At 35.5% G+C, this 13,452-nt stretch overlaps 1 protein-coding gene across 4 annotated transcripts in view; it reads right to left on the minus strand.

The window, feature by feature from the left end:
* CAMSAP2 (calmodulin regulated spectrin-associated protein family, member 2) overlaps positions 1 to 13,452 on the minus strand; it is an 83,242-nt gene that overhangs the window by 26,147 nt on the left and 43,643 nt on the right. For 2 of the 4 annotated variants that reach the window (XM_004685471.2, XM_012726867.1), the window contains exons 3-5: positions 11,892 to 12,053; positions 10,230 to 10,313; positions 2,138 to 2,170 (exon numbers count right to left, since the gene is read on the minus strand). In XM_004685471.2, the coding sequence (XP_004685528.1) occupies positions 2,138 to 2,170; positions 10,230 to 10,313; positions 11,892 to 12,053 (279 nt within the window). The remainder of the gene's footprint in view (positions 1 to 2,137; positions 2,171 to 10,229; positions 10,314 to 11,891; positions 12,054 to 13,452) is intronic. The other 2 variants (XM_004685472.2, XM_012726868.1) reach the window with 1 other exon arrangement.

The following is a 13,452-nucleotide window of genomic DNA, read 5'->3' on the forward strand; positions in this document are numbered from 1 at the left end:
TGAGGGGAGCAGCGGGCGGGTCAGGAGAGGTCTGCCACGCCATGCGGTCACCTCCAGGGCAGGCGGAATCGAACTCATGCGGAAACGGCTTTAGATTCTCAGTGCTGTGCTTTACCCCGCTGCGCCACCAGGGAGGGCCCTAAGATACCTTTATTTTTAAAGGTTGGTTTATGTATATACAAATTTACTGGATTGTTCCCTAAATATGAGACACACTGTAAAATTTGGAGTTGAAAGAACAAGCTCTGGAGTCTTGGGTTCAAATCCTAGTTCTGCCATTTAGTAGCTCTGTGATTTTGGACAAATTACTTACAATCCCATTTCTCAGTTTTCCCTCTGTAAAATGGGAACAGTCCTACTGAAGAACTGGAGAACATTTATAAAGTGCTCTGCCCACTGCTGGATGCACAGCAAGCAAGAACGCTCGTTGTTATGTACTAGGGCCCCTATAACTGAGAATAACACGGAAGATTCAATGAAAATGAATAGTGAAGTCTTTAATTAGAAAAATTTATGAGTATATTCACTACTGATAGTATTTTTAAAAAAGTAATTAGAATTAGTTTTACTTCTAACTCCCTCTGTATTTTATCATTAAAATATAGTCATGAAATAAAATATATTTGTGAAATTAAAAATAGAAAAATAATTTACAACATTTAGTATCAGGTAGTAAGTTTAGATTTCCTTGAAATGAAATGCCTCAGAAAAGCACTGTGTGTTACTGAAGGAGTTATTTAGTCCTATTTTTACTGTCCATCCAAAATAAGATTGGAACTTTTATTTCCTCTTGAAGATTTGTGGAGGAATTTGTTTTTATTAATCATTCAGGCTAGATATCTGTATTTAATGGTAAGTCCTCAATCTACTGAGTGCCTATATTCAGAAAAGAAAAAAAAAAAAAACACATGCACTAGATAAGTTCTTTAATTGATAACTGATTTTATATAACCCTTAGAAAATTTTCTTACTTTGCTACTAGGAGTATAAAGTCAACCATGACAAGAGAGAAGAGGGGTAATGAAGGGGAAGAAAAACAAAAAGAAAGCAAACAGCAGCACCTTCGAGCCTTAAAGCCTTTCTTGCACTTGGCGAGCACGGTTCCAGAGCCTTGCATTCATTTGGCCAGCCAGACACAGAGTTGGCCTGGCTCAATTCTGATTCCAGACCTCTAGGGCTAGCTTGTGTTCAGCCTCCAGTCTAAACGGCACTGAACTAAGCACCCAAGGTCATGAAACAAATAATTGAGTTGTAATTTGCTGTATTGTTTTCTGCTGAGTAACACTTTCAAAGAAGGCACAGTGTTATCAGTGTTATCAGGCTTTTGCAATAAATGTCTATGGTTTAAAAGAGACAATCAGAGATTTCTAAGTGGTATGCTCAAACATTTTCCTGAAGATTATATCCAGGAAGATGTATCAGGTAAACCAACTTTTTTTTTTTTTTTTTGGTAACCCAACTTTTAACCCTGCCGTCATACAAGTTCCCACAAAGTACACTTGCGGCTCATAAAAGTTATACTTCATACTTGCTCTGACTGGAACTTATAGCACAGAAGCTTTCCGGCAGTCCCTATTACCCAACGGGCACATCATATTTCTGTCTCTCTGCATTTTGTCTTATTGCTAAGTTTTATTTTTATTTCCTGAGGGTATAAAATAGTAAGGTGGTCTGAGCCCCAACCCCCAAAGATTTAGCCCTAAAAGACCAACACTTAAGGCAAATCAAAACTAACTATAATTTAGTTCTAATACAGGTGAGGACATAGAGCGCTTATCACTTTTTTTTAACTACACAAAAAGCACACCTGAAAATTCAGAAATTCAGGCTGAAAGGAAATGATTCCATCAAAAAGATGACTGTAAAATACAAATAATTCTCACACACTATCCATATTTACTTTTACTAAAGTTCATAAACTAGTGAAAATCTATATGTATAATTTAAAAAATTTCTAATCTAAACTTTGGATAGAATTTTCTTTCTATTTTACATTATGAACAAATACCATAAAATCCAATCTCTTTATGCAGTGACTACCAAAATTATATGAAATGATTATACCAACAAGACATAAGTAGTCTCATTCTACAATTACAATTCTGAAGAGCAAATCGAAGTAACTGGACAAACTTACTGGAACCAGTTTCCAGAACCATTTGGAAGGAGACTTCAGAGGAAGCAGCAGGAAAAAAGGGGGAAAGCAAAAGGTAAAGGGGAAATTCATCAGAATTATTTTCAGTTAACAAGTCACAACAAGCTTCTGACAGTGGAACTCTACATTTACAGCTCTCACAAAATGTAAAATTAAAATGTTAGTTAATACATTAGGTAAAAATATATGTTCCAAATATATATTTGTGTTCCTAATGATAAGGCCACCACCCTTTCCTTCTCTCCTAATACAGAAATTCATTTTTAAGATATATTCTGTATTCTTTGGCAGCAAAAATTTTACTTCTAATTTCTGGAGTCATGTATCATATTAAAAATAAATCACAAAAGGGAAGCAGAAAGATTCTAGGGCTGGATTTGTAATCAGTATAATTCTTAGGCATTAGAAGTTCAAGTCTGACAATGCAGACTTTTCCAAAAGGAAAAGAATATTGTTTTACTTTAGTTCACATCAACAAATAGCAAAAGACTAAAAAACAATGATCATTTATTTCAACTACATAATATCCCATTAATTAACAAGTGTTAAACAAGTTGGCAATTCTTACCAGTTCAGATTTTTAGTCTTTAAAGTGAGTGACTACTCAAATGAATATAAACATTGTAAGTCTGATTATCTAGTGGCATCCCACTAGATACATCCCAAGGAATGTAATTTTGCTTCTTTACACAGCTGAATACACTTCCTGTGTCCCAGAGAAGCTATTTAAGGCTGCTGAGTTACTCATTCATACTGGGCCTCTTGGATGTGTACAGGAGCTATGTATACATGTGGAACTCCTCTATGATTTGTTTTATGAAAAAAAAATTAATATAGTAAAGCCATAATTTTGTACAACATGAGTAAAGAATTTGTGGTTGTTTATCTTTGTATTAATTTCTGGCAGCCTTGAATAAATGTTCACTGAAATAAACTAAACAAGCCTGAGTTAAAATTCATATTCAGTTTTTACTAGAAATATTTTCCTACATAATCAGTAAAAATAAGGTTATTTGGAAAATTCATATAAGTAAGGTATTTTGAAGAATCTGAAGACTCAGAAATAGGTTATTTCAAGGATGAGAAAAGTACCAGCTTCCTTCCCACAAAGGGAAAACATTTCCAATACATTTTTTCTTACTGCATCAGGAAAAACAATCCCTAATAATTCTGTTGCATATATTTTATTCTCCCATTTAACCAGATGTTTTTGGCAGCTAAAGGTATAATAGAGAAAGTTCAAGAGCAAGACCAAAGATCAGGAAGCCACTAAGAATTAAAGTTCCCAATGAATGGAGATTTAAAAAGAGGGATTTTGTTTTTGAGGCTAGAAGAATCCATTACACAGAAACTGATGTAACTGAAATTGTGGACTACTGAAAATAGTAAAAGTACAAATGAGTCTCCCATGGTCCCACCTAGTCCATATTTCTTATACAAGATTCAGTATTGTGCTTTTTACTTATGCTGAGCATTCTGTTCTGGCCTTTCTCCTGCCTCTCCATTGGCCTGACTGGGTGACAGCAATCCTTCTAAAGGAAAAAGTAAAACCATTCATAATGACTATGTGAAGAAAACATGACTAAAAAAAGTAAGTAATAAAAAGAACAAAGATTTATACTATTTATTTATTTGCATTATATTGCTTATTTGCATTTCTGTAGTAACTAGAAACTGTCCCCTGCTTCTAGTTTTCAGGAAGAATTGGGCACACTGAAACCTACAGTCCTATTTTAAGATATAAGTATTTATAAAAATCAAGGAGTTTTTAAGTCCATGAACAATGGTAGAAAAATTTTAGTAAGTCCACATAGTGGCAAGGACCAATCTAGGCAGTTAGAACTATCTGGAATAGATCTAATTTCAAGTATTCCTTTCTATTGTCTCTATCATACTTGTTTGACTCATCCTAAATTTTGGTTATTGGTTTTTAGCATTGCCATTAATACTCTCCAAATAATTGTATGTCCTCCTCTGGGTATCCACAGTCACTGTGGGGTTTAAGATTATTCCTGAACTTCTTCTTGGTGCTCCCAAGCCACTGTAAGATGCTGGCTTGATCTGGCTTTACTAGACACCCCAAGAAGCTAGGATTCTTTATGGAGTCAATCACAGCTGTGATCTGTCATTTCATGAGCACTAAGACTTAAGAATCTCTTTGCTTGCTGTAGGTCCAAAGGTTGAATTGCTGACAGGAATGTAAAATGGTAAACATATCCTTAGAGGAGACTTTGGCAACAACTATCAAAAGCACACATATATTCACCTCTCATCTAGCCAATTTCTAGGAAATATACCCTGAAAATTTCAAGAACACAAAAGTACCTTCATTGCATTATTTTTGCAGCATTTACTTGTAATTTCAAGACACCGCAACTACTTCTATGCCCAAATATAGTTAAATGGTTGAAGAAACGAATTCATAGCTGGTTCTAGGGGAAACAGAAGGTGAGCCTGGAGTCTGTATTGCCAGAAAGCAAAAATGATGGATCACACTCATGGGACAAGAGAGCCATCCGGAAGAGCTCTGGCCTACTCCCAGGGCTGAAGCTAGAAAGTCTGGGGCAACAAATAAGTAACACAATACTTTGGGAATACAACCCAAAGTTTAAAACACATATTCATGAGTTCATTCCAGTAAGAATAAATGACTGAATGCATAAACAAATGGAGAAGACACAAATCTTCCTTACAGAAGATTTCCAAATAACAGTGAGACATTCTTTGCTTTCAGAATGAGCTTGACTTCCCTACCCTGGAGTGTGGGTTGGATTTAATGACCCCCCTTCCAAAGAACAGAGCCATCAAAGGAGAAAAAATAGAAATCTCACAATAGAGAAATCTGACAAACACTCCCTTATCCAAGTGATTGAGGTTAAGATAGCAGTAATAAATCATGTTCATGTCATGTACCCCCAGACATGATGTGATATCATATCACTTTGGTGTTATTTTTCTCAAAATACCATGGACACACCAGACAAACCCAAAATTCAGGGACTTTGCACGAAACATCTGATTAGTTATTAGTGGAAACTAAACACTTTCGTTAATAATAATGAATCAATGTTATTACTTTAGTTATAAACATTAGAAGAAATTGGGTGAAGTACACGTGTATTATTTCTGAATCTTCTATAAATCCAGAATTATTCTAAGAACTAAGTGAAGGAGATGTCATCAATGAACACTGAATCTTGGGGCGATGGGAAACACTGAAGAGGAACAAATATTTACAATTTCAAAATAGCTTCTCTCAGATTACTTATTACAAAGAGAAATAATAATCATGCAGTCAAGAAAGCAGAAAATATCATAGCCAACAGATCAGAATTAACTATCTATCAGAGGCAAATGGGCACCCAGTATCTCTGGAGCTAATACTGTGTCATATGGACACAACATACATATAGTATTTCAGTTTTAAGAAGTAAAGCTTCAATCTGATTATGAGGATATTATGGGTTACAACAACCCAAATTGAGAAATATTCTATTTCATAGAATTCTATTTCTGAATTTCAAAAATTATCTGTATCCTTAAAAAATGTGAAGCTCGTGAAAGAAAAAAGAAAGCTAAGGGAACATTCCAGTTTTAAGAAGATTAGAGATGAGAAATATGCATTATATGATCTAGAACTGGATGAACAGAAAAAGATTGTAAAGCACAGTTGGTATAAATGACAAAATTAGAATAATGGCTACAAGTCTGATCAACATTTTATGTCAACATTAAATTTCCTTTTCTGTGACTCTTGTAAATGAAGAAATTTTCTTAAGAAGTAGACTGAAATACTAAGCGGTTATGCAAACATCTTTCAAATGCCTCAGAAAAATGTACATATTCATGTCTTTGTACATACAAGAGAGAAAGAGAAGAATAGAACATGACCAAATATTAAACTGAACCTGGGAAAAGAATACATAGGGTTCTTTTGACTACTGGAACATCTTATAAATCTGGAATATTTAAAAATAAATGTGCCCCCAAATGTTCTTCTAAACTGCCACCAAGCCATATAAGTTTCAGGTGTATGCATTATAACCTAATGCACCAATGTGGTAGCCAGCAAGACACTAGCCGCCATCCTCCAACGTAACTCTGACATTTTTTTTCCTGATTTGCCCACTGCTGTCTTTCTCTTAGCAGGTAAAAATCATAATATCATTTCTGAATTTCAAAACTGTTTAAAATGTATATTTCCCCACTTACCTAAATTAAACAAGTTGCTAATACAACAGGGGCATAGTCTAAATTGGGTGCTGTGGCAGCAGTAAAGGCAAATAAATTATTAAGAAAGATAAAAGGTATGCTGGTAATAGGAATAAAAGATGATATGAATTAGCATTGACAACAATAGCCCACAGCCAGGATAAGTTACCAAACAATCTAGTGGTAAAATTCTAAACAAAACATTACTTAATTGAGGCAAGTTAAAGTCTTTACAATTATTTAAATAGGAAGGAAAAAAGAAAACCAAGGTAAATAACAAACATATCTGACAATGCATATTAGACCATTAAATGTGTACTCTGTATATTTATATCTGAAGCAAAACAGCTTAATCAGTTACAAACCAATGCTTCCCAAAGTATGTTCCAAAGACACACGCCAGGAGATATCAGTAGGTGGCATGCACAGATGGGTTCAAAGATTAAATGTGTTTCAGAAACAGATAACCAGACTAAATAAATGGGCCTTTAATGTATTAAAATGGGTTGTAACATTCTAAATGGGCAAAGACCAGGGGCCATTTCCCAAATATATTTGACTTTGGAACCATTTTCTCAAAGGTATCTTAGGTATAAACAAACTTTACTCTCTAAATGAGGTAAAAGCTCATGAATCCACATCTCTTTCAGAAAGAATCCAATGGCCTACTCACTAAGTTCCAAATGTGCCTTCTTGCAGCTCAGGGTCTGTGTTCACAGTACTCCCTCTGACCTACTGTCTGTCTTCCTTCACAAATTCTATAAAACCTCCTAAGTCCCATATCTTCTAAAAGGCTTCTTTAGATATTTCTTTGCCTAGTGATCATAAAACCACTAGTTACATGTATATTTATATATGTAAAGAAATGCTACATGTATAGATATACACATGAATGTTTCTGATAACCAACCAATGACTATTTTCACTAACCTTTTGTTTTAAGTGCCATATATTTATTGAGGGGAATATTTGAGAGTCATTATAGAATTCAGAAGTCATTTAATCCAACATTTCATATTTTACAGATAAAGAAAATGAATTCCAGAAAGGTCAAATCAAGTGCCTTTGTGAAACTCATGAAGCTAGTCACTGGCAGAACTATTCTGACTCAGTACTCACTTTACCATTATAATCTGCGCAAAATCCCCACCCCCCTCCTTTTTTTTAAAGAGGAACACCTGCATAGACACAGAAGGCCAGTCTTTTCTTTCTTTCTTTTTTTTTTTAAGACTTATTTATGCATAGAAGAACTGGGGTGTAGGCCAGAAGTACATGGGGGTGAAAGGGTTCACCAAAGACAGAGTTGGGGGCAGAACAGGCAGATTCACTGAAATACACTGCTGAGAGGAGCGTGAGTGAGACAGGAGAAGTCTGCTGTGCCATGTGGGTCAGTTCCCTGGTCCTAACAGTGCTGAAACTTAACCCTCAGGTCACCAGAGAGGCCCTTTCCAAACTCTTTTGAGAGAATGAACACTGGGCTTAATGTCATTGGCCATAAATGTTAGAGAGCTTTAAAGCAGGGTTACTAAATTTTGCAAATAAAAATTCAAGATGTTCATGTAACTTACAAGGGTATTAGGTTTACTGGTTATTTGAAATTCAAATTTAACTCGACAGTCTACTTTAAAATTTGAAGTATTAGAAATGAAAAGAGTAACTTAGAAGAAATAGAGAAAATAACATTTTAGTAAACAGGTCAAACAAACATTTCCATAGGACATGACGCTATTTAAAAACCTTCTTCTTAGGATACCAAACTGCCCAACACTCAGGGGTATATCATCAGAGAATCTAATAATCTAAAGAATACCTTTGGAATTTTAACTTTGGTCTAACTTGAATAATATCAGCCCAAGTATTCCTCAACGTAAGTATAAATTTTACTGTGTAGAGGCCTGTAAAGTAAGTTTCATAAGATAAATTCTAGTGAACATGAGAAGGGTTGGGCAAGATCAGAAGCTAAGCCAAGTGATCATCCGACGCCTGGCTCTGTCCTCAGCTAGGTAAGTGACAGGTAACAGGGCCAGAGGTATAGACAGGTTTCAAGAGGCAAACTAGCAGAGGGAGGTGGGAGGCGTGGCGACATTTTAGCAACTGTGCAGTAAGAAAAGAGAGCAAGTTGTTGTCACTTTCATTCCTAAAAGGAGAAAAGGATAAAGAATTTTGGTTTTTATAAGAATAAAAATCAAGAAGGAAATGACCATATTTCCAGCTAATTCAAGTAAGCAGCTCAAATGCCAAAAGCACCGCTGTTAGGTCACAGCGAGATTTCTTATGATGTGAAAGTGTGGCTTCATGATGACAACACCGCATTGTGCAACCAGACTGTGAAATGAGCACTTATTTTCAAAAAAATTCTAGTAAGGAGGAAACACTTGAAAATAACATTGTTAATGCTATAGTTACATTAAAATATTGTATTAAGTTTTTATTTCATTACATTGTTGTTTATTTACAGTAAAATACTTAAAAAGTGAAGCAGATTCATTTGTTCATGCACCCACTTAAGAAAAATTAGCTGAGGTTAAAAGATACAATTGCAAGATGCTATGTGCCGTGTAAAAGATAAAGTAGGTAGCTGAAGTATTGTCTAGATTCCATGTAGCTAGTTTTTCTCAAAGGTCACTTAATCTGACTGTCTAGGCTATGGGATGGCACTTCTTTCCACAGAAATGTTTACTGGGTGCTCTATCAGCATGTATAATTCCCACTAAGTTCATAACGTGTAATCCTATAGAACTTAATGATTATATATAATAAACACCATTTCTGTGGGGAAAGTTGATGGATGTCATAATTTCAGATGATACAATCTTAACCTTATTCCTGATTAGAGCAGAAGCAAAATTAGGGGGCAGGGCTATATGCATCTCTAAGACAAAGGTTTCAGTTCCTATGGGAAGCGGAAGAGAAAAAGAGGCACGGTACAAGGAGACGGGCGAGAGCGCAGAAGGTGGCTGACAGCCAGGAAATGGAACAAACAGTCTGGGGAAACAGTAAGAGTGACTTCCATCCTGATTTAGCTTTAGAAGAAAGAACCTCAACAAAGTGAAAATGAAGGGTCAAGCATGAGTAGTATTTTCAGGAGCTATCGTCAGTAAGCTAGATAGGGGAAATTTGCCAAAAGATCAAACTCACACAAAATTTTGTAGGTCTTCCACAAATATTCTCTTGAAGTAAATAAACAAAATTTTCCCCCTTCTTTTTTCTTTTCTTAAAGGGAGTCCATGATTAGCAGCATTACTCCAAAATGAATAGTAGCACTGTGCACTCACAGGGATTTAAAATAATTCAAATGGAAAATAAGATACAGGATTATAATTTCTTATCCCTCAACTGGAACACTGTACAATATTAAAAGAGGCTAATTATAATACAGTTTAGTATACTGGTGACAAACACAAACTTTAAAGGAAGAAAACTCTAAAAGCCCATTCAAGAATGCTGGAAGATCGAGTCCATGTTACTGTCTCTTCTTCCTTCAGAGAATAACCACATCTCCAACTCATAGTTCTTAGAAATATCACTTTCAAAGGCTGGCCTCACTGCAAGTCATTAGAAGCCTGACACGTTGAGAACTGTTTTCTTGTTATTTCACACTTCTCCAAGCAAAGGTAAAAGCATTTTGGGTCAAAAGAACCTTAGAAATTGAGTTCTAGCCATTAACAATTTTTTCACACACTACCAATTAACCTTCATTTGTACTTCTACTTACATGGTGCTAATGGTGCAGCCTTTCTAGGATGCAGTTAACATTACTAAAAACTTAATGAAATACAACTACTAATATTTCCCAAAACAATATACATGTTAACCTATATAGTCTCCTAAAGACAGCATTTTTTCCCTTTAAAATATGTACCTTTTGACCTCCTGGAGTTTCAACAGTGTGAGGTTCTTTCAATTTCTGTTCTTGTTCCATTATGTCTTTCAAGTGTTCATTTACCTAAAAATATAAAATTTTATTTTGTATTAAAAATTTTGATTTCTATTTAAACATATCAAAGTAACAGATACCTTAAAACACAAAGGATGAGATCCTTGTTATCAAATATCAGCACCACTGAAATGAAGAAAAAAAATTTTATAGTGCTTTATTTGCTAGTCTAAAATTAATTCATTAATTTATCAAATATTTGTTGAGCATCTACATATGCTGGAAAATGGATGGAATACTAGAGAAAATAAGGGACTGACTTCAATTTTAATATTCAGGAGGCATTTTTTCAGCAGAAATTTTATAATCTATTTTTGGACTAGTAAAAAAAATATTCCTGAAATCTGTATTTCCAGAATCAGTAGAGAATACTTGGAATCCACTTCTTACGCTGTGGTCACAGATGCGTCCATGGCCATGAGGTGCTAGTACAGTCAAGGACCGCAGTTAAAACGCACTGAATAATTCCTGTCTACAGGAATTGCTTTGAGAGTAGGCTAAGGCAGCTCCTACCACATTGTTCAGAGTCCAAAATCCAGAAAGACTACAAAGCCACCTATATAATACATAAAATACTTCCTGAGAACATGTAATTTTGAATTAATGGTTGTAAAGTTACCTCAATAATAATAAGCAAAAATGTAAATTTATTAACAGCACTCTAGAATATATTAATGCTATTTTCATCCACACAACTAAATCAATTATTTTCTAATCACTTCAGTTCAGTGACTTAACGACAGACTGAAGAGAAGTATATTTACAATTAATTCAGTAATAGTTAATGAAAATCTTCTGCATTCAAGATATTATCTAAGGTGCTGTAAGGAATTTCATCAAATTTATTTCTGTGTGTTAGGTGGCAGCACTCTCAGGCCTCTCACAAGTTGTGTCTGGATCCCCTTGACTGTATCAAGAACTCTGAGCTCAGTTAGAAAACGTCTGTGCCTAACTATGAACGTCCACTTACGAGCTGGCAGTTTAAATAAAGCCTGTTTCACAGTGGCCTGCAGCATCATGGCTCTAGGACGATGGCACCGGTGAGGCCCTTGAGTGTGAGAGGGCGCAACCACCTGAGGGTGGAAAAAGGGATGGGAAAGTGGCCAGAGGGCTAAGCATTGAGTCAAGGACATGTGGGGAGGTTGTTAGGGAGAAAGGGTGTTGCAGCTGAGCGAGGGTTTTGTCCATGAGGAGTGTGTCTTAGTCTACTCACAAAAGTATCACTGTGGCTTGTAAACAGCAGAAACTGATTTCTTAGTCTGGAGGCCTAGGAAGTCCAAGATCAAGGTGCAGGCAGTGGAGTGTCTGCGTCCTGGCCACCTTGTTGCTATGACCTCACATGGCAGAAGAGCAAGGGGGCTCTCTGATGTCTCTTTTATAAGGGAGGATCCCCTCGTAATGTAGTCACCTCCCAGTGGCGCCCACTTCCCAAAGTTTCATAATAAAATATTTCATAAGATTTTATATTTCAACATGAATTTCTGGATGCAAAAACATGCAGCATATCACAGCAAGGCAATGCATAATTGATAATTTCACTTTTTCTGGTTCTGAGATGTATTTTCACTCAGGTCAGAACACGCCTACCTTATTTATCCAGTACATGACAGCATCCTCAATATCATAGGGCAGCTCCGTGGCTTGGAAAAATGCTGAATACTGTTGAGCACACGCTATTACTTTCTCTACACTGACCATTTCGACAGTATACGCCATCATCAGGGTATCTATCATGGCCAAATGAGCACTCTGAAAACAAAAGAACAAATAAACAGTTTAAAAATTACACTTAGAAATTGTTGCTGATAATTTAAAAATATTAGTTACATTTCCTAACAAACATTAGTAGAGCTGAAGGCTGGGAGAAAAACCTTAGTAAGAAAACATCAATGGTACCTGTTAAAGGTCAGCTAATCAAAGCAAACTAATTTATTATTCAAATACTTACTGAGGAGCTATGCTTAAGATATTCAGTATCTCATGAACTCAAAAGCTGCTATTCCTGTTTTTGATAATGGGTAACCGTTTATTCAGCACAATTTATACACTGCAAAGTCATCTTTGACTGTGATCTCTCCTTATTCTCCCAATAGTAGAAATGACTATCTGCTTCTAAAATGTCTCTCAAATCTACCCTCTTTCTCCATTCAATTGCCAGAGTTCCAGTTTAAGCCAGTGACATTTTTCAGACTTGAACAAGAGAAAGTATCCTTTAACTGACATTCTCACTCCAATTTCTTCATTCAATTCAGACTTCTAGTCTTTATTTTGAACTACATTGTAGTTCTTAAAAAATTCCAAACATCACAGAAGTGTACCAAGTAGAAAGTATTCCTCTCCTGGTTTTAGCTCCCCTATAGCACGTGGTGTGCGACCTTACAAAAATGTTAATGTATACTAAATAGGTGGACATTTACAATGTTTCTTATTTTTTAGCATTATAAACCATGCTATAACATTGTATTTATCCAAGGATATTTTTTCTTTGTGTGGCTAGTCTGCCCAAGAAGCAGCCACATTTGAAGTTTTGATACATAACTACTAATCTGCTTTCTAGGAAGACTGAGTAACTATTTCCCACCAGAAATGTTAGTGTCCTGTTTCTCCACATTTTTGGCCAATATGAGTCATTATTCACCTTTATCATCCACATCAGTAAGAAAGGTTAAAGCACTCTTTTTCCACTTTGTATTTCTCTAATTATTAAGAGGATGAGCACCTTTCATATGTTTAGATACTGTTTGTATTCTTTGTATGTTTAGCTATCATTTCTATTCTTCGCCTGGCAAGCATTCTGCTAGTATATTTTGCCTGTTTACTAGTGGGGATGGGGGAGGACGATCATTAACATTTGGGTACGTTCATCTTTATTTCTAATGGCTTATTATATATTAAGTACATTAGCTCCAAGTCATTCATATAGTAAGTGCTTATTCCTTGTTTGTCACTAGATTTTCAATTTCAGAAGGTTTTGCTGCATCTGTCAATCTCAATGTTCTACTTTATGGCTTTGGAATTTATCCCATGTTTACAAAGGTTTTCTCACCTCAGCAATACAGAAATATTATCCTCTACTTTTTTTTTTTAAAACTTTTTTTTTTAAAGATTGATTTATTTATTCATACAGAACTGGGGTACAGGCCAGAGA

Source organism: Condylura cristata, unplaced genomic scaffold, assembly GCF_000260355.1.
Source record: "Condylura cristata isolate star-nosed mole 26May11 unplaced genomic scaffold, ConCri1.0 scaffold00018, whole genome shotgun sequence".
NCBI classification, from domain to species: domain Eukaryota; kingdom Metazoa; phylum Chordata; class Mammalia; order Eulipotyphla; family Talpidae; genus Condylura; species Condylura cristata.